The sequence below is a fragment of the Hemicordylus capensis genome, chromosome 3 (genome assembly GCF_027244095.1).
Source record: "Hemicordylus capensis ecotype Gifberg chromosome 3, rHemCap1.1.pri, whole genome shotgun sequence".
Classification (NCBI taxonomy): domain Eukaryota; kingdom Metazoa; phylum Chordata; class Lepidosauria; order Squamata; family Cordylidae; genus Hemicordylus; species Hemicordylus capensis.
In genome coordinates, this window is record NC_069659.1 from 120,614,429 (window position 1) to 120,641,001 (window position 26,573).

General features: G+C 41.4%; 1 protein-coding gene across 4 annotated transcripts in view; it reads right to left on the reverse strand.

The window, feature by feature from the left end:
- Positions 1 to 26,573, reverse strand: part of SHROOM2 (shroom family member 2) — a 176,769-nt gene that overhangs the window by 23,472 nt on the left and 126,724 nt on the right. For all 4 annotated transcript variants that reach the window (XM_053311753.1, XM_053311754.1, XM_053311756.1 and 1 more), the window contains one exon: positions 24,606 to 24,706. In XM_053311753.1, the coding sequence (XP_053167728.1) occupies positions 24,606 to 24,706 (101 nt within the window). The remainder of the gene's footprint in view (positions 1 to 24,605; positions 24,707 to 26,573) is intronic.

Here is a 26,573-nt window from a genome sequence, read left to right on the forward strand (position 1 = left end):
TCATTCAGGATGCTTCCACTATCACAATTTTCAGGCATCTCCCCCAGAATCATCTATATTTTTAAAGCATTCAGGCAAGAATTTTTTGGACACGGGACAACTCAAATGTACTAACTATGACAGTGGAAATGGTGTTATAAGGTTACGAACAAGTTGTAACAGGATAGCACAGGCAACTGCAATGATAACTAGCATAAATGCTTTTGAAAGATATGTGAACATCCTATCTTGATGTGAACATCAGAACTATCAATGGATATTGGCTAAGACAGCCCAAAGTTCAGCTACCATTTTCAGGAAAAGCACACCCCAAAATGTGAGATGCGCTTTAAACAGGCAGTGCATTTTACATTGTGCTCTTCTTGATGGTTCCTAATGTATCTGCCTGTTGTATATAATCATAAATACCAAATCATATGTAACTGATGCCAAACCAAGCCAAATTATATTAACTATATCAATATTTTAAATTTGATGGCAAATTTAAACAAAATCATAATTTTATTGAATCTCAGAAGACTGCATTTGGTTTCCTCAGAACTATGATTCTTTTTTAGCCTACCTGACCAGTAATATGTCCAACATTTTAAGTTATGTGAAACACAGTCTTTCCCAGCTATGTCCACCTGGATATTTAGTGCAGAATCAGCATTGTCTGGAAGGCCGGGGGTGGGGGGTTCTGCTGTAATTTATCAAGTTAGCTGGTGTTGGGCTCTCAGGACAGAGTGGGGATTCTGCTGGCGTACTGCCCACCCCACTGCCCAGCTATCTCCCTGCCTGAGCTCATGGAGGTGGTCATGGATTTGGTGTTGAGGACTCCCAGAATGATTGTTCCTGGTAACTTCAACATCCATGCTAAGGCTGCCTTCTCTGGGGCAGCTCAGGACTTTGTCATGGCTGTCATGACAAACATGGGGCTGCCCCGACAAACATGTGGCTGCCCCAACATGTTGTTGAACCAACACGTGAATTGGGACACACTATGAATCTGTTTGTTTGTTTTTTAACTGGACAAGCGGATGGTGATTTGGAAGCAGGGGATATGTCATCTATGCCCTTGTCATGGCCAGATCACTTCCTTCTGAGGTTTAGAGTCTTAGAGACTTGGGCAGTCGACACAATCACTCCCAAGTGCCCTCTCCCACAAGCAGAACCTGTGCAGCTCTTTGATATACACCTGTGCTGAGGGAGATGAAGCAAGCTGGGAGAAGGCTGGACTCTAAGTGGAAAACGTGGGTGAGTCTGAGTGAACACAGGTTAGAGCTCATTATTGCACTTACTCTGTGGCAGGGATGGAACAGAAGAAACTTTTTTTTTCATCCACCATTGCTTCCTCTCAATGTCGCCCAGCAGGGCTCTTTCGGGTGGTGCGGGGCCTTTTGAAATCTGGTCCTGGGCAGGATGCATTAGAACCCTTGCTAGCATGCTGTGGCATATTTGCACACTGCACTTTAAGGGTAAATTTGCTCACATGCACCATGAGTTGGACACTATGGCTGATGCAGGATCATTGGGACAAGCACCCACAGTAAAACCTGGTCTAGTTTTCTGTAGGAGTTTCAGTTATTGGTCCCGGAGGATGTAGACAAGGTGTTCAGTCAAGTTTGGTCAACCATGTGCGTGCTTGAACCTTGCCCTTCACAGCTTATTAAATCTAACAAAGAGGGAATTTTTAGCTGGGTCCAGCAGGTTCTAAACACCTCATTAAAAGAGGGAGTGGTCCCAGCTTCATTGAAGCAAGCTATTATTTGACCACTCCTAAAGAAACCCAGTCTGGACCCAGAGGATATAAGCAACTATAGACCTGTGGCCAATATTCCCTTCCTGGGCAAGGGGCTTCAGCATGTAGTGGTTGACCAGCTCTGACACTCTTGGAGAAAATAGACTATCTAGATCCATTTCAATCAGGCTTCAGGCCCGGCTTTGGAACAGAAACTGCTTTGGTTGCCCTGTGGAAATACCTATGCATAGAGAGAAAGAGTCAGGAGGAGTACAACCCTGTTAATTCTCTTGGATCTCTCAGAGGCTTTCTATACCATTGACCATGGTATCCTTTTGGATATACTGGCCAAGTTGGGGGTGGGAAGCACTGTTTGGAGGTGGTTCCACTCCTACTTTGAGGCCCGTTCCAAAAAGGTGGTGCTGGGGAACTACTGCTCAACCCCGTTGCAGTTATGCTATGGGGTTCCGCAAGGTTCCATTCTTTCCCCTATGTTGTTTAACATCTACATGAAACTGCTGGGAATGGTCACCAGGAGATTTAGCTTGAGGTATTATCAATATGCCGATGACACTCAGTTGTATCTTTCTTTTTCATCAGACGCAGGTGAAGCGGTGACTGTCCTTAATTAGTGCTTCGATGAAGTAATAGACTGGATGAGGGTGAATAAGCTCAGACTCAATCTAGACAAGACTGAAGTACTGTTGTTCAGCAGTTACTCTGCCTGGGTGAATGATGTTCAGCCTGTTCTAGATGGGTTGCACTGTCCCTGAAGGACCGGGTTTGCAGTCTGGGGGTGATCACTGATCCAGTATTGTCACTAGAGACTCAAGTGGCCTCTGCAGCTTGGAGCGCCTTTTATCAGCTTTGGCTGATACACCAACTGTGACCTTACCTGGACAGAGATAACTTAGTCAGAATTATTCATGCTCTGGTAACCTGTCGCTTAGATTACTGCAATGTGTTGAACGTGGGGCTGCCTTTGAAAATGGTCCAGAAACTGAAGCTGGTACAAAATAGGGCTGCAAGATTATTAACTGGGACTGGACGTTTTGATCACATCATGCCAGTGCTTCATCAGCTGCACTGGCCGCAAGGCCATTTCCGAGCCCAATTCAAAATGCTGGTTTTAACCTTTAAAGCCCTAAATCACTTGGGACCGGGTTACCTAAGAGAGTGCCTTTCCCCATATGTCCCTACCCAATCTTCTTAAGATCTTCTTCAGAGGCCCTCCTCAGGGTGCCTTGCCAAACGAGGTGAGGCGGATGGCTACCAAGGAGAGGGCCTTTCCGGTGGTTGCACCCTGTTTATGGAATAGTCTCCCCAGTGAGGTTCGCCTGGCTTCATCACTTTGTTCTTTTAGGCGCCAGGTAAAGACTTTTTTGTTCACCCAGGCCTTTTACATTCTGATTTTCAGATTTGATCTGATTTTTAACTAATTTTTTGTCTGTTATGATTTAATGTGTTACGTGTTTTTATTGTATGTTCTAATCTTCTATTGTGAGCTGCCCAGAGAACATTTTGTTATGGGGTGGCTAACAAATAAAGTTGTTTATTATTATTTTAATTATTTATTAATTATTATTAATAATAACAACAACTCTATGTACGATTTATAGATTTTCTACCTTTGTTTCTGCAAGGGTGGTTTTCATTGACTGTATAATAAAATTATCTATCTACATTTTAAAAAATCAGGTGAAGGAGTGTATAATATATTGTACTAAGGATAATTATAGAACATCAGACTGTTTATCCATAGTTAAGTGCCTTACTTTTGAAACAGAATTCTTTCTCCACACAGTCCTGGCTCAGAAAATACCACCAAATACCATCAACTCACATCATGCGATTAAAAGCAAGGGTACATGCATCCTGTACACACACACACACACACACACACACACACACACACACACACACACACCACTGCCCTACTGGTGTGCCATTCCGCTTCACATGCTGAGGTAAGGAAAGGTAGTTCAGATGCTACAAATATGGAACCATGCATTTAGGAACGGTTTGACATTCTGCTCCTCATCTGAGGATGTGCATGCTGTGTGGCAAGGGGATGTGTGTGGACCATATCATTTGAACCTGCCCACAGTCTCTCTCAGATGGGTGGTATTATAATTATTCTTGAGCATTCACGAGCAGGATAATCTAATTTGTTTCTCATCCAGAACTGTGTTACTTGCCTCAAAACTGCATCCTGTAATGAATTACATACATTGTAATCAGTGTTCTCACATTTCCATTATATCAGTTTTCCAGAGTGCTGCTAATGTTAAACAGAAGAAAAATCCAAGCAGGAAAAAGGCTTCCCTCATTTTGATCAATAGCTGCAGATTCTGTTTTTACACAAACACATCATTTAATTCTTGAAACACATATATTCAAATCCTATGTTTATGGGAGCCAAAGACTTATCTGCCCATTAATTTCAAGAAAGCCAGGATTTCACTGAAATCTGCCATCAAGTCTGTAGATTTACTTTATATAGAACTACTGAAATAGCTGAACTGAAACATCAGCCAGAAATTAAGTAGTTGATATGCAGTTGTGATATATAAGTAAAATATCCTTTATTGTGATAGGTTGGTAAGTGACTGAGTGAGTAATGGCTGTAGATGTATAGAGGAAGGACTTGTACATGACAAAGACAAGCCCCCTCCCCCACCGGCCAGGATGTGCACAAATCTATTTGGTGCATCCAGCAGGGACACATTGAATGGATTTGGTGGAATCGTTTCAGTGGGGCGGGGAGTGGTATCTATAAGCATGAGTAAAGCAGGTCCTTACCAGCAGCTCCTCCACTGCCCAGCTGTTTTTCCAGGCACAGTGTAGCTCAGAAGTCCGCGCACGGCTGTGAGGCTTCACCCAGCAGGCTGCATGAGGTGGGACGACATGGCCACTACGCATGCACCACAATCGTGTGTCCCCCCCACCACATGCAGGCTGCTGGGTGAAGCCCCATGGCCGTACGTGGACTTCCGAGCAGTGCCATGCCATGCCTGGAAAAGCGGTGGGGTGGCAGAGGAGCAGGTAAGGATTTGCTTGATTCATGCTTAAAGGTATCACTCCTACCCATGCCTGCAGTGAGCCTGTGTGTCCTGTGCAGTGACAAACTGGATCTCCCAGAGTAGTTTTCCCCCTTACTACAGCAGTATTCAACACCACCTTGCTTTTTTTCCTTAACAGTGAATGGCAACCAATTACTTACATGGGAGAAAAGTAAATCTGTGCACTCAGAGACAGCATTGGGGTGAGTGACAAACTGGCATCCCGTCCCTGTGACTGAAAACGTATTCATGTACTGAACAAATGTATATCCTGCTTGTCAGTGTAAAAAAAACATTACCAGTTGGCTAATCAACACCTGCGCCTATATACATAACCCTACCTTCATCTGCATAGCTCCAGCTTGGGTTCTTAGTCAGTGGTGGAATGATTAGAAAAGACTTTGTTTCACTATACCTACTGAATCTACTAAACCTATTTTGATTTAATAAGAAATAACTATATGTTAGTTCATAGGAGGGAAAACAGTGACTCATACTTCGTAGAATATAATAATCCACCTTATAAGTTATTTCAGAGGTATCACTCTGTTTAATACAGCAGCTTGCAGCAGCAAGGAATCTTGGAACTATATGCATACCATCTTGGGTTATTTTTAGGTCCATGTGCAATAAACTGTGAATTTCACCCACTTTGGCAAACTCAAGGGCATCATCATATTACATAGTATACCAAGGAGGAAGAAAGGTACCGCCAAGTTCAAGATGACAAAGTTCAAGATGACACTAGCGTGGCTAACAAGTAGAGTCAGGGAAGCTATAAAGGGGAAGAAGACTTCCTTCAGAAAATGGAAGTCCTGTCCAAAAGAAGAGAACAAAAAGGAACATACTCTGGCAAAGGCAATGCAAGGAACAATAAGGAATGCAAAAAGAGAGTTTAAGCTAGAAGTGTCAAGGGCAATAACAAAATTTTCTTTAAATATATCAGAAGCAGAAAACCTGTCAGGGCGGTAGTTGGACCCTTAGATGATAAGGGCATGAAAGGGATTATTAAGGAGGCTAAGGAGACTGCAGAAAAACTGAATGAGTTCTTTGCATCTGTCTTCATCGCAGAGGATACTGACCATAAACCCACTCCGGAACTGAGCTTCTCAAGCTTGGAGGCTGAAGAACTGGGCCAATTTGAGATGATGAGAGAGGATGCTCTAAACTATCTTAAAAAACTAAGATTTAACAGATTGCCAGGGCTAGATGGCATCCACCCAAGAGATCTGAAGGAACCTAAATGTGAAATTGCTCATCTCCAAACAAAAATATGTAACTTGTCCCTAAAATCAGGCTCTGTACTAGAGGACTGTAGAGTAGCTAATGTAACTCCAATTTTCAAGAAAGACTCTAGGGGGGGATCCAGGAAACTAAAGATTGGTTAGCTTAATTTCTGTGCTGGGGCAAGTAGCAGAGGCAAGCAGAAGTAGGAGAGCGAGCACATGCCCTCAGCTTTTGCTCTGGTGGGCTACTGTGTGAAGCAGGATACTGGACTAGATGGGCCTTGGGCCTGATCCAGCAGGGCTTTTCTTATGTTTGTATGTGTAAATTGATGGAAAACATATTTAAGAACAAAATTGTTAAACATATAGAAGAAACATTTGGAGTTCTTTAAGAGTGTCATTAGGAAGGGATTGAGAATATACAGTGAGGGAAATAAGTATTTCATCCCCTGCTGGTTTTGTCTGTTCGCCCTCTGACACAGAAATGACCAGGCTATAATTGGAATGGTAGGTTTATTGTAGCTGTGAGAGACAGAATAACAACAAACAAACCCTCAAAAGCCCAGTGCCCAAAAGTCAGCAATGGATTTGCATTGTAGTGAGGGAAATAAGTATTCGATCCCCTATCAACCAGCAAGATTTCAGGCTCCCAGGTGTCTTTTCACTATATGCAGGTAACGAGCTGAGATGAGGAACACCCTCTGTAAGGGAGTGCTCCTAATCCCAGCTTGTTACAGTACCTGTATAAAAGCCACCTGTCCATAGAAGCAAGCAATCACTCAGCTTCCAAACTCACCACCATGCCCAAGACCAAAGAGCTGTCGAAGGATGTCAGGGACAAGGTTGTAGACCTGCACAAGGCTGGACTGGGCTACAAGACTATCGCCAAGCAGCTTGGTGAGAAGGTGACTAAAGTTGGCACGATAACTCGCAAATGGAAGAAACACAAAATAACTGTCAGTCTCCCTCGGTCTGGGGCTCCATGCAAGATCTCACCTCGTGGAGTTGCAATGATCATGAGAATGGTGACAAAGCAGCCCAGAACTACACGGGGGGAACTTGTCAATGATCTCAGGGCAGCTGGAACCATAGTCACCAAGAAAACAATTGGTAACACACTACGCCGTGAAGGACTGAAATCTTGCAGTGCCCGCAAGGTCCCTCTGTTCAAGGCAGCACATGTACAGGCCCGTCTGCAGTTTGCCAATGCACATCTGAATGATCCAGAGGAGAACTGGGTGAAAGTGTTGTGGTCAGATGAGACAAAAATTGAGCTCTTTGGCATCAACTCAACTCGCCGTGTGTGGAGGAGGAGAAATGCTGCCTATAAGCCCAAGAACACCATCCCCACCGTCAAACATGGAGGTGGACACATTATGCTTTGGGGGTGTTTTTCTGCTAAGGGGACAGGACACCTTCACCACATCGAAGGGACGATGGACGGGACCATGTACCGTCAGATCTTGGGTGAGCACCTCCTTCCCTCAGCCAGGGCATTGAGAATGGGTCGTGGATGGGTATTCCAGCATGACAATGACCCAAAACACACAGCCAAGGCAACAAAGCAGTGCCTCAAGAAGAAGCACATGAAGGTCCTGGAGTGGCCCAGCCAGTCTCCAGACCTTAATCCCATAGAAAATCTGTGGAGGGAGCTGAAGGTTCGGGTTGCCAAACATCAGCCTCGAAACCTTTCTGACTTGGAGAGGATCTGCAAAGAGGAGTGGGACAACATCCCTCCTGGGTTGTGTGCAAACCTGGTGGCCAACTACAAGAAACATCTGACCTCTGTGACTGCCAACAAGGGTTTTGCCACCAAGTACTAAGACATCTTTTGTGAAGGGATCAAATACTTATTTCCCTCACTACAATGCAAATCCATCGCTGACTTTTGGGCACTGGGCTTTTGAGGGTTTGTTTGTTGTTATTCTGCCTCTCACAGCTACAATAAACCTACCATTCCAATTATAGCCTGGTCATTTCTGTGTCAGAGGGCAAACGGACAAAATCAGCAGGGGATCAAATACTTATTTCCCTCACTGTAAATGCTAATATGATAATACCTTTATACAAATCTATGGTGCTACCAGATTTGAAGTACTGCATACAGTTCTGGTCACCATATCTTAAAAAGGAAATTGTAAAACTGGAAAAGGTGCAGAAGAGGACAAGTAATTTGGATCAGGGGCCTGGAGCAGCTTCCTTATGAGGCAAGGTTACAACACCTGGGGCTTTTTAGTTTAGAAAAAAAACAACTGCGGGGAGACATTATAGAGGTGTATAAAATAATGCATGGACCACAACCATAACCACAACCTTTTGGGTTGTGGTTACATGCTCCAGGAGATTTAGTGAGTTAAGGATGTTGAGATTTGATTCACCACGAACAGAGAGAAAGATTTTCTCCCTTTCTCTTTCACACCGTGTGTAATTAATCTATGGAATTCTCTGCCATGGGATGTGGTAAAGGCTACCAGCTTGGATGGCTTTAAAAGGGGCTTAGACAAATTCATGGAGGACAGGTCTATCAGTGGCTACTAGTCTGGTGGCTGTGGGCCATCTCCAGCCTCAGAGGCATGATGCCTCTCAATACCAGCTGCAGGGGAGCAACAGCAGGAGAAAGGGAATATCCTCACCTCTTGCCTGTGGGCTTCTAGGGGCATCTTGTGGGCCACTGTGTGAAACAGTATGCTGGCCTGGATGGGCCTTGGGCCTAATCCAGCAGGGCTGTTCTTATGTACTTGTTTACACATTCACTTATCCCTACTTCCCAGCAGTCTCATATGCACCGTTTTGTCACAGTTATGTTAATATTTTAAGCAAAGCATGAATGTGTGTGGGGTGGGAGTGGAGAACAACACAAAGAGGATTTCCAAGTGGAGTTAAAATGTATTATTTCTATTGTAACTGCTTACAAAAAACAAAGCTTAAAAAGGTAATAGTGTACATTTCTTTTTGTTATTGCATTTCTTTAAATTCTCAGGAATTCTTGACACATGTTTAGATATGTGCTCATGCAAGGAAGATGAAAACAAAGAATTTAAGAGCATGCTCAATACTGAAGAGAGACATGTTTTGGAACTAAACTTGGCATGCAAATTTGTGAAGGGTCTGTAAGGAAGCCAAAAGGACAATGCAGACTACCAACATAGCATGCTTGAACAAGCATTTCAGTCTAACCATCTTCAGTACAATTTCTTTAACCATCTTTTGACTTCTTCCACAGTTATATTCATTTTGATGCTTTGATTACATTGTTATAATTCAGATTATTTTAGGGATCCTCTGCTTAGTATCAAAAGTTCAAGAGAAATCACAGCACCAAATATCTTTTGAAAAAGTGACTAAAAATATTATACTGACAAATAAGATGGTTATAAGGAAAAGGTATCCGCATTCAACATGTTTACATATAATGTGGTGATTTCTCATGCAACACATGCCAATCATATTAATCCTGAAGAGACTAGATCTTACTGTTCAGAAAGAAGAAAAGAAAGCAAGCGTCAAGCACCAGAAGAACCCAGAGGCAAAACCTGTAAAGTGTTACAGCAGTCGTAAGTACCAAGAAGTACACTCTGGAGGCCTGCAATTATAACTTTAATTACACTGCAGAACAAAGAAACCTGAGAAACAGAAGTCAGAATGAAGTTTGAGGTTACATCTACAAAGGAAACAATTTCAGCTTGAAAATTCACCTTCTACAAACATCAGACACTCAATACCACAATGGTCAAGCAAAACCGAGAGTCAGATATACATGGCATTTTCTTCTTTAATACTATGACAACTAAATTTATCATCACATTACATTTTTACGCTCATTGGACATTTTAGTGGCACTGATATTTCAGCTACATGCCTATTCCAAAAGAAAAAAATCTGGCATTCTTTATTTTCATCACCATATACCCTGAATATCACATTATTGCCACTTGCAACATTTATTCTTCCTGCAGTGAGCTTCCTTTGCTAGCTTGAATAATCTGGGATTCTTACAGGAATCCAGGGTCCCTCTTTAAATAAAGAAGGTTTCTTCTGTTCCTACAGGCAAGGCCTGAACTGCCTGTCACGACTGATGCCAAAATCAGCTTCCCCATCCCTCTCTTTTCTCCCCAGTAACAGTCATGCCAAATGTGTGCTGTGTCATTGTGAAGTTCCCTGCCCCACTTTATTGGCTACCATTTATGGGTGGTAGAAGACAGTAGTGGTGAAGGTAAAGTGTGCTGCCGAGTCGGTGTCAACTCCTGGCAATCACAGAGCCCTGTGGTTGTCTTTTTGGTAGAATACAGGAGGGGTTTATCATTGCCTCCTCCCACGCAGTATGAGATGATGCCTTTCACCATCTTCCTATATCACTGCTGCCCGATTTAGGTGTTTCCCATAGTTTGGGAAACATAGCAGCAGGGATTCAAACCAGCAACCTCTTACTCCCTAGGCAAGTTACTTCCCCGCTGATGACAACCACCATGATGATTACTTGAGAAGTCATCTGGCAACCTATGGCTTGCTAGTCAAGTCATTTCCCCACTGTGCCATTAGGTGGCTTGTCAACAGTAGTGGATCTCCCTCCAAAAACATTTTCTGCTGTTTAGCTTTGCACATCTGCTCCAAAAAAGTTGCATAGCTTTATGAACCACACCAAATTAGTTGCTTGACAATTATAGTATATTAATGTATAAGTCTGAATACGAATGCTTGGTACAAAATTCCCCAACCAGTAAAGCAGAACCATTGAAGCTGGTTACCTTTTGAGACAGTAGCAAAAAGAGAAGAAGAATCCTGGCTTCCCATAATAATGTTTCCAGTCTTTTCATCTCTAGATGACTTATTCTAGAGTTAACCCTATGTTTCATATTATTAAAAAATAATGGCGAGATGAGTTAGAAGAGGAGATGAGTGACTGTGCTTCTGGCAACGACCATGTGTTGGGCATTAATGTAGCCAAAGCAGAAAAGAGACTGAATACGGGGTAGTGAACCACAGGCTCCCAAAACGGTTACATATTATAGTGTTCTTCTTGAGTTTATTTTATGCAGCAGAAATGGGGAAGCTCCGCAAATTGTGGAGTTCAGCACAGTAAATGCTGGTGTCATTAGATTTTTCCTTTGAAGGAGTAAAACACTGCAGAGAACTTTGAAATAAAACAAAACTTAATAGCGCACAGAAGAAGAAGGGAGATTAAAAGAAAATAGAGAGATGAGTGAGAGAAAAGACTTAGGAAGAATGATTGTGTGGGAGATAAGGGAAAACATAAAGATGGGAATCATGGTTGATATGGAGGAAGAGGAGGCTAATGCAGAAGAATGCATAATAGTCGAGAAAAGCCAAAGAGGATTTTTGTACATTATTTAAAATACCAGAGGTTTTTCTGGTATCATTTCAGCCTCTTCCAATATACCACATTCCTTTTAACTGGAAACTGATGTTTACATGGAACACTATGTTCCATTATTTGTGGTGGTGTAAAAATCTAACTTCAGAGATGCTCCTAAAGAAACCAAGTGCTGTACAATTCTGTTCCATGCAGTAACAGTCAGCCTTTATACTGATGCATCTGTGTTGTGCATTGTTATGCTCCCTAACCCCTCTTCCCATTTCATTGCTGCAGGAAATCTCTTAAGAACAGACAGCTTGATATGAGCATGATCTGAAAGCACATGATGCAGTAACTTTGCAAAGCTAAGCTGGCCTAGATCTGGTCAGTGCCTGCATGGGAGACTCTGCGGGAATCCTACATATGATACACCACTTTCAAGTGCATTATGAAAGAAAAGCAAGATATAAAAATACTAACATTAAATATTAATTGTTTGGCCATGCCAGTTACACTAGACTCCTGTTTCATGTATCTGTCTTTACTCTCTCCATTGTTTGTCCAAAATGTATGAAACATACAGTATTCGTTTTTGTTATAGGCAATCCAACTCAGCCATTTCAGTTCACTCGTTTGCATAACAGCATGGGGGCGCGCAGGTAAATGTGCAAACCAACTCCTTTGAAAGGTACCATGTTTGAACGAACTCTGAGTGGTATTGGCTTAATTCACACATGCAAGCATCACCTGATGTGAACCAGCTCTTAAGTCCTAAAGAATTTTGTGTGTGTGTGTACCAATTTCCTTTCGTGCAAGAGCTTTCTTGTGCGCAATGGTGCTCCACACTCTCATATACATGATGAGAACTCTCATATACAGCATTCCTTGGTAGAACCCACGACAGCCCCCCCCCCCCCCACTTCCAAATGTAATACCCATGTACGGGCACACACACAGAGAACCAAACAAGGGAGAGATACGAGTACAGCTTGAACCAGTGCTTGACTGGCTGACGTGCTCATCTACAGCTCAGTCGTGAAGCAAGGAAGCACTGTGACTGCTCTTTTTATTTTACATCTGTTTTTATCCCAACACTCAGCACAGAACATTAAATTGACCCCGCTGCTAACTGAGCAAAGAAGCACTTTTTAAAAAGTGATAATTCTCTTTATATAGCAGAGGAAGAGCAACTGGCCCTATCCAACCCTAGCGCAGCATTCCTCCAGTGGCTGTTGCTGGTGTCTATCATATGCTTCTTTTTTAGATTGTGAGCCTTTGAGGGGGACAGGGAGCTATTTTACTGGTTGGTTTGTTGTGTTTGTTTATATCTCTGTAAACTGCTTTGGGAACTTTTGTTGAAAAGCGGTATATAAATTTTAGTTGTCATAGTAGTAGTATTAAGGAACCCAGATCTGTATTCCCAGTTCTTGCTCCAAAAGTGACTGTCCTACAGTGCAATAGAACTATCTTTCCTAGTCTTTCTAGATATAATCCCAGTTGAAACAAAGTGAACAACACTCTAATATTGACTCCAAAAGGTGCTGATGCAGTAGTGCTCACTAGCTGCAGACCCTGGATTGTCGTTCAAAGCCTCCCCCGTCCATTAGCGCTCATATTCAAATGGCTGGGCAAGAGCCCTTTGGGGAAAGGAAACCATCATTTTTGTTTCCTATGCTAACTGCACTGAGAACTATTTTGTTGAAATGTAGTATCATCATCATCATCATCATCATCATCATCATCAAGATTCCGGGCTGAATCTCCAGAAATTCCAGCTAAGGATTCCAGGTGGCCAGGCTGAGAACAACCCTTAGAGAGCTGTTGCCAATTAGAGTCAACACAATGCTAGGCTAGACAGACCAGTGGTCTGACTCACAATAAAGCAGGTGTGAGCAAATGTTTTGGTCTGGGAACAATATCAGAAAGCCAGACATGCCTTTCTTGCAGACAACAGTGGAACGGAGCAAATGAGATCCTTTTGTTCATCTCTGCAAAACAAACAAGCTTGTCCTCCTACAAAAGCCATTGAACCAGACCCTGCCCACGTCCTTTGGAAACCCCACCACAGAATCAATGGTGCTGTATTCCTGTTGCAAATGTCGGAATGTTAATAGAAAGCATTCAATGGCCTAGGTCAGAGGTTTCCCACTTCTGGTAAATTATGCAAACCTAAATTGCCTTGTGTGAACTCTGCAATAAAGGCACACCTTTACTTGCACTACACTGTAATTAGCGGCAGTCATAAGGAAGAGTAGATCGCTACAAGACAATTCAGCAAATGTTGTTACACCCAAGTAATCCTTATTAGACTGCAGAAAAAGCCTTCCTGGCACAAGACTGGGGTTGTTCTCAAACCCAGTGAACGATCTCATGGAGGGCCCTGCTGCAAACAAAACGTGTGGGGGGGGGTAGGGGGGAGGGCTACTATGTAATAATCAGTCCAGTTCATGCTCAGCTTTGAGGACAGTCCAGCATGCTGTTCATGCTCAAAGCTAAGCACTGGAAAAGGACATGGCTTAACTATACAGGATGCACTTGCTGCAGATCTCCATAGGCACGAGCCAGCCCCAAAGAGGTGTGGGTGGCAGGGTTGTTGCTTGTTTAAAAAGCATCCCCATGTTATTCATCTCCCCTTTGTATGCTAAGCAGTAAGTAATTATATGCTGAACCCTTCGAACTGGGCAAAGAGATACTTCGTCAAAGTGGTGGTCCACTCATATTTGGCGGCAGAGGGGGAGCAAATGTCCCAATTCAGCCCAGCGCTGCTCCAGTGGCTGTGGCTGGTGTCTCCCTTGTGTTCGTTTTTAGGACAGGGAACCATCTTATTTCTTTTGCTACATAAACCACTTTGTTGTTGAAATCAGCATATACATATTCCAAATAAACGTTAGCATTCCACAAACAAGGACATGAGGTGTTTAAAACCAGCAAGGGTTTTATTTGAGTTCAGCTGCCCACACAAGTATTAAGGGGTCACAAATGTTGGTGATGCTTTCAAAACCAACTGTAAAGTGAAGCAACAAACCAACAAACTAATGCAAATCCAAATGTACACTGAATGTACCTTTGAATGCTATCTTGCCATGTGGCAACAAAACACACAAGGTTTTTTTGCTTCCATTTAACCTAAAACATTACAATCAAAATAAAGCTTTCCCCATCTTCAGTGCCTAGCCTGTCTCCTTATCAATAGCCTGCACACATTCTGGGCAGAGAAGTACAAAAGATGAGTTTTTACACGATCTTGTAGAAATTGGAAGCACAGAGCTTAGCCCAGCACAGCCAAGTAATATCCAAATAGTTTCTCTCTCCCCTGCTGCAGGCAGACCCAACCCGTTGTATTGCCATCTCCTATGGGACTTTCAAGTCCAAGTCCAGTACAGATGGTGTACTGGTGGTGTACAGTTTTGATCCTTGTCCAATGAAGCAGCTCTGTTCCTTGCAGGGCTGAGATGTAGTTTGGCTGCAAAATCAAGGCACAGGGTACCTTTCAGTGAGACAGCCTGAGACGAGATCACACCTACATGATCTATCTTGGGTCAATGCTTGTGACAAGTTTGAATGAAGAATATCCTCATGTAAGTAGTTAATGTTGGCCTCTAATCCTATATGAGCGATATACATCATGATGGACAAAACAGATGTGATTCCGAAAGACAACACAAAATAAAGCAGTTATAATTCTGAGAGAGACCACAAAATTAAGATGTGCTTAAGACAACACAAAGTGGAACGTGTAACTATAAATAATGGATGGATGTTGAATAGCACAAAATGCAGTGGCTCCTGGGCAAGTGATCTTCCCACTTCCCACTGTAGCTCCCTGGTTCCTGTAAAACGTCACCCATGTGTGTCAGGGCACTCTCGGGGACAGCAGTGGATGCAACAACTGGAAGGAATCCCCCAAATGGGAAACAATCACTTTAAGTGAGCAGAGCTCTGCCTGTACTATTTCCAGGTATGCTCCTACTACAATCCCCTGTGCCACATCTCATGCTGTTCAAGGTCCCTCAATCATGAGGAGTAGTTTTTCTGGGGGGCTCATGGAGCTGCAGTACAGAGGAGGGGGAGCATAAAATTGCTTGCATTGAAGCCACTGTGCTTGCAATACACAGTATCCCACCCAATTTTAGACTAATGCACATATAGCAGCAGCAGTAGCAGCAACATACAAATGCATTCCTGAGCACTGCTGATGACAATCACCATGATGATTACTTGAGGAGACAGGCCTTACTAAATGGCATGTTCATTTCAGCAGAAGTAATAGAAATGTCCCCTTCCTTTAGCAGCAGTGCCCTGAAGTCATTGGCTGCAAACAGAACTCTATATGGACAGATTGGAACATATACTTACAAAACAAGCAAACAGAAGTATTTTAGTGCATTCTGGGATGGATAAGGACATATGTAGCAGAAGATTCCTCTGTCTTAAGGATGACTGCTATGTAAATCAGTATTTTACTGGTGCATATTAAAATCAATCTAAAATACACTTCCACAACCATAGAAAGTACTTTTTAGATGGCACACAAATGACTAAGAGGCAGACATCAGTCATGCTATAAAAAGTGGTTTACTTCTACCAAATATTTAATATGCTGAAATGTCATGCAAATTCAGCAAGGCTTTCATGAGGAAATAGCTTATCTTCACAATTAGTACCTGCATTTTTATCCTGCCTTTGCTTCCTGAAGAGGAGCATTTTTATCCTGCCTTTGCGCCCTATCCACCCCCAGCACAGTACTTCCAGTGACTGTTGCTGGTTCTAACTTCTATTTCTTTTTAGACTGTGAGCCCTTCGGGGACAGGGATCCATCTTTCTTATTCATTCATTTCTCTATGTAACCACTTGGGAAACTTTTTTGTTTAAAATAAATTGTTGTTGTTGAAGAGCTCAGGGAGGCCTTTATAGTCCTTCCCATTTTTATCCGAAAGTGACAAGGGCCCCTTAATTCTGCATGCCACGGCATGTATTCTGTTCATTCCTGGCAAATATGACTATTCCGGGCCCATTTTTAAAGGACTGGGGTGGCAGCGGCAGTGGTAGGGCTGTCCTTGAAAAGTTGCACAGAAGTTAAGAGACACTTTGAGTGCTTTGGAAGGACAACATGACTCAAGAAACCATCTTGGACAGCTCCAAAGTTGGAATAAGGCATTAGGCCTGTGGTGCTTTCAAGGTCCCTGGACTGCCTTGGAAGCATAGTGTCTGAATAATGAACAAGCCACAGTGCTTCTCTCCAGCTTGGACCAAAAATAGGGAATTGTCTACAGCGCAGTGCTGCACTTCATAGAACAATGGAAGATCAGTGCAATTGCAGGGTCATCCCAGTCCTCGCCCCCATCTCCAGCTTTGTGCTGGGGTCTGTTTCTGTGCTGCGTTCAAACATACCCTTGTTTTGGGATCTTGGATGTTCTCAAAAGCAACGTACGACTGCAAAAACAAGTCTGCACCCTTTCTCGCTCTCCAAGACCTGGGGTGGTGTGGGTTTTTCCTGATTTCGTGCTATTTCCGAGGTGCAATATGATTGGAGGCAAGATCTACTTCCTTGGCGAAGGTTTAGGGCTTGGCAAGTGTACATTTCAGGTTAGCTATTAAAGCCAGTCAAAGTCTGTGCCCTATGATGTAAATCTAACTGAAAGAATGACTTGCCCAATGAGCTTCACAGCTAAGTAGAGATTTGAACCAAAGTTTAGCCAGCTGTAGTTCAACTCTCTCCTGGCTATACCACACTGGGTCTCACAATGTATGTGTTGGCTTGCATTGTCAAAGTCACAGTCAAATCCTACGCAAAGGAAATGCACAGAAATGAATTTTGGGAAATAAGTCCCACCAACTTCAATGAGGTTGCAGTCCTTTAAACACTTACTTTGGAGCAAATCTCTGTGAATTCAGAGTAAATTTCATTCATATGGCTGTCTATCAAATTTGTTTCATTAGACTCTCCCATCAGTGCATCCCTTGCATACCAGCATGCATGGCTATCGCGTCGACAACCCCAAACACGGATTACTAAAAGGCCATTTCTTGCTAGATGGTTGTTTTTCCCCCAATGCTTTAATGAAATCTCAGCCACAATCAAGCATCTCCAAACCACAAAATCCTTTTAGGATTAGCTGTGTGTCACTCAGTGATAAAGTCAACATTTGCAATAATCCATATTTACTTTTCAATATCATGCTTGTGCTTAAGGGTAACATCACAGTACAATGTCACATTTGTGCTTAAAGTATCCCAAAGGATTCCATCGAACCGAGAAAGCCATGGCAATACATGTCATACGCTCATTGCAGATTCCAAACTGAAAAAGCAGTCCACTTTAAAAAGAGCACAAGCACTTTCTAAAAATGGCAACCACTACAGGGACAAAGGGAAGACCATTTAGCAGTGCAGGCAATGGAATGTCATTCATAGGACAAGGCTTGTGAGAAAAGTCATTTGCATTTCTCTCAACCCTGTTCATTTAAAAGATTATGTGACTGCATGTGTGTTTCTGATTAATCCCCCTCCTTTTAATCAAACCAGGTTATTCTAGCATGTTCTCATTTAAAAACAGACAGTAAGCACGAGAATAACACAGCAGAAAAGACAAAAAAATGTGTTTTTAATAGACAAGTAGTTTCCTCCTGAGACTATTAAACAAGAAACAGCAATAAATCATTTCAGTTTCTTTCCCCACCCCTGACCTATTTTCATCAACTAACAGAATGGCCGTACCTTTCAATATCAATTTTTCATTCATTTGGCTTTTTACTCACCATTTGCTTTCAGAAACCTCAGTCAATGCTTTTGTACACTAAACCTCACATCTTCCGATGCTTCCAAAAACAAACAAAAGAACACCGCTTGAACCTGCATGACAGTGACATTTCTAGCCTGAAAAGCTGTAGGCAGGAAAATCTCAGCTCATCCCTCAGCTAATGACATAAATGACAGGCTTCAAACAGAAAAAACAATGTTGTTGCAGAATGCCGATTTCTGCTTCCAGCATGCACTATGTGAACTGTGAAAACAAAAGCACCTAAAAACAGCACACCTTTCTATGCATCTGGCTGGAATGAAAGAGTTCATCTGCCACTGGACTCCTTTAAATACACACACAAACACACACACACACCAGAAACCTTTTTAAAAGTACTACATCATGCTGTGCCTCACTGACTGTAATATTTTATAGCAGCTTCTGCAATCAGGGCTGAGTACACACATCTTGCATGTAAGGACAAGGGCTGCAATTCTACCCACAGTTATATGGTGATAAGTTCCATTGATTTCAGGGATCTACTCGCACAAAATCATGGGCAGGACTGCAGCCTAGGAGAACAAAAGAAATACCGTACAAATGAGCACCGCAAAGCGAACACAAGAAATGCCAGCTTTGAATGTAATGACAATAACACCAGCTATAGCACTATTTTATACATCTCAGTGCTGCTACAAAACTAAATCAAATGTTAACTTACCAGCATTTATAAGCATTTGCCACTCTTCATCTGGATTAAGCAAGGCTGCATCCTGGCAAATGCATCACAGGGAGTCAGAGAGAATGGAATCTGCTCCAGCCTCTGTCTCATTTACTGTCACACAGATGGTTTTCAAAGCCATGCCTTACAACAGCTGGCTTGTTTTTGCCTTCTCATGTGACTGACAAGTTCATACACGCACTGTCAACTTTAACCTCAGTGACATAAGGCTGAGCTTGTATTATAATGTTACATCATCAGAAATTCTTGACCTTGGGGAGAAAAGGTTGTAGACTTCAAAGCTCTGCCTCCTTTTATAAACCCTCAAAAAAGAATTTAGTAAATGCACTGTTCTGTGCTTCAAAAGAAGCATCTTGTGTTCCAGTGTCAACAACAATTATATTCCATAGGTTTACAAAAATGCAGATAATATGACCTTATCTGTATTGCATCAAACCTTAAGACATGCAGGAAGTATCTTTGATATTCACTTTCAAGATCTAAAGCTCTGCCCTGCAAACCCCATACTTGTCCACACACTTCAAACAAGGTTCTAGCAAAAAGAACAACAAAAATGATTTTGCAAAGCCCAAGTTCTCCAATGCATTTTTACAGAAAAACCAAATACATGTGGCATGTAAAACACAATTCTACCACATTGTCTTCCCATCTCTGCGGGGTGGGGGTGGGGATGTAGACAGCCATAACAGTGTTACATGCTCCTGCTCCAGCCCAGAATTTATTAGTATCAGCATGTTTATAGGAATTGCAAGATTTGCTCATGTTTGTGGCATAGTTAAACCTAATTGTATTTGTCAGAATTTGAACTCGATGGGGAGAACTCAACTTCATGTGGGACAGCATTTGTCATGTCCTAGAACCACACAGAGAGCACTCTGGGGTTCCACTTCATTAATGTTGTATGCGAGAGGCTACAGTAGCACCTGACTATCATTCCTTTTTGGGATGTGCTTCTTCACAGCTGACTCCTCTACTCCCTGTTTGGTTAATTTCTCACAGGAATGCCTTGCATCTGGCATCCAAAGTTTTAAAATTGTTTTTAAGCATTTTTAATTTTCTTTTAAATGGTTCTGGACTGTTTTAAAATTGTTTTTATATTGTTTTAAGCAGTGTGTTTTAAATTGTGTTTGATTTTTATGTTTTTTCAACTTCCTGTGCACCGCCCAGAGCCATTGGATGGGGCGGTCTAGAAATGTGATAAACAAACAAATGAACAACTCTGGCATTTTTTCCTACAGTTCCTTTGAGGTATAGCTCTTTGGGGTACCCTCTTGAGCAGATGGGCAATCTCTTGTCGCAACTACTCTATCGGTCCCACTAGCCCTGCAACCTCCAGTGGTTGATCTCTATATAGGTAGGCTGGCACCTCTGTCCAGCTGCGGCCCCATCCCTCTCCCATTCACCCCAGTGCAGAAATGTGTTGTCAGGATGCTGGCCGCAAGTTGCTCCTGGGTCCTATATCCAGCCACGTCCTGTGCTGCTCTCAGTGCTTGGCCATGACTTCTGGGATTGTCATATACTGACACAGCACTCACATTATTATTTTTAAAAATTACTTCCATATTGCTTTCATAATGGTTTGTGGTTAGGGACTTCAGACTGCTACTAGCCATCCAATGGAGGAAAAGCAATAATTTCTGCAATGTGTGCAAGTGGTTCCGCATCTCCAGATACATACCAAATGTTGCCTTATAGAAGTTCAACATAAGTTGCCTTCTAGAAGTTGCCTTATAGAAGGGTAGAGATTATACAAACTGGTTCTTCCAGAAAGATTCTGGAGTAGCCAAGTAACAGCTTTGCTGAGGCCTGGTTTGTATATTTCACCCTTAATCATAAATGGACTACGGTATTTTTTTTTAAATTAGATAGTAAAATATGTCTCACACAAAACAAATTAACCTTTATTAAAGTGTTTACTTGTAATATGCTTAGACAACATTCTGGTATTACTGGGATATTCAGACATAACCAAGAATATGACAAAGGAAAAAATAATAATGGTCAAGAGACACACTATCAGCAGTGTTCCCTCTAACACTTAATTTCTCCCAACAGTTAACACATTAGAAATTAAGGTGAAGCACTCCCTGAAAAAATAAGGTGAAGCACCTTGCATATCTGTCACCTTAAGTGGCACAGCATGGAAATGCTTGACTAACAAGCAGAAGGATGCTGGTTCGAATCTCTGCTGGTACTATGTCAGGCAGCAGTGATATAGGAAGATGCTGAAGGCATCATCTCACATTGCGCAGGAGGAGGCAATGGAAAACTCCTCCTATATTCTACCAAAGAAAACCACAGGGCTCTGTGGGTGCCAGACACACTTTACCTTTACCTTGTATATCTATGTTGCAATTATTTAAAACAAAACAGTGGGGGGGGGAACCCTTTTACAAACTCAGCAATTGCATATTTCTCATTCTGAAGCAATAGGATTTTGATATCAGACTATGGCCTTAGGACTATCCTATTAACCAACAGAAGCTGAGCATTACAATCTCAGTTATGTTGGAAGTTAAAGGACTTTGCGCTGTCTCATCTCAGACAGTGGAGGACAGATTAGTGAGTCAGAGGGCTAGAGGGTCAAGACATTGGTCATCCCTTCTCTACTGCTCTGACACTATCCCTTTGAAATGTAGATTGCTAATCTCAGGGACTAACTTCCTTTCTCTCTCTCTTCCCTACCTGCCCTTCTACCTTGCAACATGGCAAGCCTCTCTCCCTGCACCATATGTGCAGAGAAGATGCAGAATCCACCTGCATCCAGCTAGATAGATAGATTAGAGATCCTAACTCCTCACTTTCCTATCTAGAATGGAGTTCCTTAATAAATGCCTTATATATTGATTTGAAACTATGAATTGGCTCCAAGTTACTTTACTCTCAGCATACACGCATGCCTAACTAAATTCCACTGTGTTGTGCCTCTGTGCACTCTGCTATAATGAGAAAGGGATTCTCTCACCACAGAGAATTTCCAAAAAGTTATAATGATGTTGTACATTTTATTTTTATTTAATTTATAAATGTGTTATAATAGAACGGACTGTGGGTCAATCCAGTCTAGTCTGTTCCTATTGTAAGTAGTTAGCAACAGATTATTCAGAAAAGATGGTAAAAATCCCTAAATTATTGTAAGAAAGACTGTCTCACAGTCAACAATACTGTGGAAGATTGCTGCAGTGTATCCATGGCTGGACTGGGTCACACATCTTCCATATGACCACAGGAATGCCCACAACTAACAACATGGAGTATATTTTTATAGTTCGCACCAGGCTCACGTTAAACCAAAATCAGAACTAGGCGAATATCCTTACAGTACTTGTCTCTCAGAGCAACTGTTTCCGCCCCCCTGAAGGAAATACACTTTTAAAAAAAACTTAACACACTGATATTACTTAAATTGTGAGGAACAAAAATTGAACATATTAAATCATCATTGTTTGAAGTTCCAGTTATATTGATAGAAAAAACCAGGAAAACTCTGAAGCCGTTTAAAAAAATCCAGCTGCTCCAGATTACATAGTTAAAGGAAGACCCTTTTCTGCATACATCTTTCACAAATCATAGATAACATTTCTTATATTATATGCTATGCAATTTATATTTCATGAACAGTCAATATGCATTAGTCATTTCTGACTGGAAAAGCTACTATTCCTAGAAAAATTGTTTTTTCACAGTGATTGTTTGGTGATAAGCTGGGTGCAGCCATTGCTACACCGAACTACTGCTCAGCAGTAGTTCCAAGCAACCTTTGGGAGCAGCAACAAAAGCTTTTCACAACCTAAAACAACCATTTTTCTATCTTCATGTCAAAAATAATTAGACCAAGTGAGAATTCTCCCCAAAGCAATAAAAATATTTCCTTTGGTAGCTCCACCTAAAAGCATTTTCATACACAAACATTAAATGGGCTTGCTGCATTTCCCAAGCCTATAATTAGAATGTAGAACCTACATTGGATAAAATGTACATTCTGCTCTAAGAGAACCATTTTCGTCTTTCTACCCCTTGCTAGGAAAACTCACACGAACCCAGGAACACAGCTTAAGAAGTTCGAAGATACCTCGCGCCATGTATGAAAATGCAGCAATACAAGTACGCCATGAGGTTTGACAACATCTAGCAAACAACACACATTCTTGCTTGCTGCCAGGGAGAACAGTAACTGCAGCATTAAGGAATATAAAAACACCAACAAATGCTGAATAATTACAGTGGGAGTATCTAAAGTACACAAACCAGTTCAGCTGGGAGCAGTATGGAGCAGAGGGAAGAATGCAGTCACACAGCAGTCATTTACAAACAATATCAGAGTTATTAGACACACAGTTTATTACAAAGTAAACCTGTCTCTGGACTTCAGTCTGTAGGTGGGGCATTGCAAAGAAAATCTGCACATAGAAAGCTAGCATGTCAGAGAGAAGACTGCCCAGAACACTTCACCTTGGTCTACTTCACCTTAGGGCTACTGACACACTACACTGTACAAGTCTCTATGTTTTTGTATGAATTACTGTACCTGTGTTCATTTTCAAAGTGAACCTGGGGTCTGGACCTGTAAAATGTAATGTATAGATTCTCTGTACTGCTGTCCATGTGTTGAACATAGTACATGAATAGTACAGAGTACATAGTACAGAGCCAGCGTGGTGTAGTGGTTAGAGTGCTGGACTAGGACCGGGGAGACCCGAGTTCAAATCCCCATTCAGCTATGAAACTAGCTGGGTGACTCTGGGCCAGTCACTTCTCTCTCAGCCTAACCTACTTCACAGGGTTGTTGTGAAAGAGAAACTCAAGTATGTAGTACACCGCTCTGGGGATATAAATGTAAAAATAATAATAATAATAAAATAATAATAATAATAATGAATAACTGAATGTACATACTGATGAACAATCCGTTAACACAGGTTATAAATATATACAACATAAAGTGTTTATGTGCAGATATTAATTTTTTTATATACAGGGCACTATTCAATCATGACATTTTTCATTTGTAGTCGAAGCAGTACAGCCCAGAAACAGGTCAGCATTTTGCCCCAGGAACCTCTCAGATTCTATAAATGTACTTTAATACACCCTTCACTAATACACCTCTACATGAATTTGCTGGTTCATTTAAAGCTGCTTGTACATTAGGTTAGTACTAAGTGGACAGTTCAAATGTATTGCTCAAAAAGGACAGCAGATTTCCATATTAATTTCAAGCATGAACTTAAATGCCCCACTGAAATGAAAACAAGAATGTGTTCCACCTTATTTTGATTTTATCAGAGATTTGATTTTACCAGAGATTATCGACACTAATAATAATTTAAAAAAAACTGTCCGTAAATATTACTTGCTTATTTGTATTATGCCATCTATTGCTTTTAAATGGAGTTAACAGATTTGGAAGAAATAATTGAGAATTATTTTTCTGCATTATAAAAAGTTACTTCTGTATTTCTACGTTCTAGAAACATAGGTTTCCATGGTTAATACTGAAATTTACTTCATGAATCAATGATGAAGGATATTAAAAGCAAATCTATGGTCATCTTTCATGAAAAGAATTTGTGATCGGGGAACAAAGGGCTATTTTTTAAAAAAACCTCTTTCCCCACAAAATTTATCCCAACAAGTGCTCAGCTGAACAGCTGGAGCTACTGAAACTGAAGGATTTTAAAAAGGCTTACCACCATCCCTCTATTGTAAACTGATGTAATATCTTCCCTAGTTGGACAAAATATCAGTCTGCTACTGTACATGCCAGAAAGCCCTGCACCCAGAAACAATATTGTTTACCTCAAACTGCAGTTCCTTTCATCTGGTATTGCTGTAGAGGAAAAACGCTCTTCATCTCTCCTTGGATTTTCTGTTTGCCTCCTTACTTCAGCTGATATTTCCTGCAAAAGGTTTTATAACATGGCAAAGCACCAAATCATCAAGTTTCAGTCCACAGAAAAATATATTATTACACACCCCCTCATTTGTGGGTTTGCTTAAAGTCCATAATGTATCCGGTCTTATGCTGATTTAGCTTAACACACAGTAGTATTCCACGCAGTTTCTTAGATGGCTTTGCAATTCTTCTGCTCAAGTTACTAATTAATCTGACTGGTCTAGAAGGAAACAACTGTAAGCATTTGCTATTTTGTTTTGGCAAAAACTGAAGTTACTTGTGAATATTTTAGGACACTCAAAAACTGGGTGTGTGTGCATCCAAGAACAAAGATTTCATATTTTACTTTTTTTTTAAAAAGTGAAGGCATGAATCTTATTTTATTTATTCATGCATTTATTTAAACATATTTGTATACTGCCCAAAATGCAAGTCTCTGGATGGTTTACAACAAAACAATCCAAACAACAAGTAAAAAGGTTAAAAACATTACAATAATTTAAAATGTAACACAATGTTAAAACTAATAAAAACCATAAAACTATTAAAACAGTATCTAATTAAAAGCCTGGCTGAACAAATGTGTTTACTGCCTTTTTATAGCATTTTAAAAATGCTAAACAACTATTCTCAAACTCATGGGGAATCTGAAATGTATTAACTAACATCTAGGTATAATGTACAGCTGCCCCCCCCCACAAAGAGGAATGACTCTTCAACTCATGTTGCAATCACAGCACAAACAATTAGATACAGGCATGCCCAACATGGAAAACTGAAATAAGATCCAAAAGGTGGGGTTCAGTTGTACCGTCTAATTCACAGGCAAACTTGTTTAACTGGTTATAGCTTGTTTGACTTTTGAGATAAAAACGTCAAGTACCAAAATGTCCATCCAGTTCAGCATCCTGGTTGTATCACTGCTCAGCCAAATGTTTCTGGGAAACCCCAAGGTTTCCCAAAAGACAGTGTGGTGTAGTGGTTAAGAGTGCTGGACTAGGACCGGGGAGACCCGGGTTCAAATCCCCATTCAGCCATGATACTTACTGGGTGAATCTGGGCCAGTCACTTCTCTCTCAGCCTAATCTACCTCATAAGGTTGTTGTGAGGAGCAACTTAAGTATGTAGTACACTGCTCTGGGCTCCTTGGAGGAAGAGTGGGATATAAAAAATGTTAAAAGGGGGGGGCAGGGCATGAAGGCGCAGCCCTGCCCCGCTGTTTGTGCTCCGAGTAACTGGCATTCAGAGGAATACTACCTTGGAATATCAATACTCCATTTAGTTACCATGGCTAACCTCATCATTCATAAACTTTTCCAATTCCCTTTCAAAGTCATTTAAGCCAGTGGCTTTCACCATATTTTGGGTCAGAGCATCACATAATTATGCATGGCACAAGCAGCAATTTATTTTGCGGCTTCTGTATCTAATGCTGTCAGTTTCATTAGGTGCGTCCAAGTTCTTCTTGTGTTATGAGAGAGGGACAAATTTTTCTGTATATCCACTTTCCCCCCACAATATATAACACTATGTATATCTATCATTTAGAGTTAGCCTATTTTCCAAACTGAAGGTGGCTTATAAGATCACCATGCTAGAGACAAATTGACAGCCCATGGAAGGGGGTGCTAGGGAAGAGCCACTGTGTTTAAAGAAGTATCTGATGAGGATAAAACTGTTATACGTAGTGTCGCTGAGTTTTGTGCTTCGGCAATCACAGTGCAGAAGGGAATAACTCAAATCCAAATTTAATTTAATCTTTGAACGCCGATTGTTGTTAGATGTTAGTTAACATCGTGGTTGGATCTTTAGTTGAGTAATTGGAGTAATAATTTTAGTTATTAATTTTTATAGTTTGTATTTAGAATATA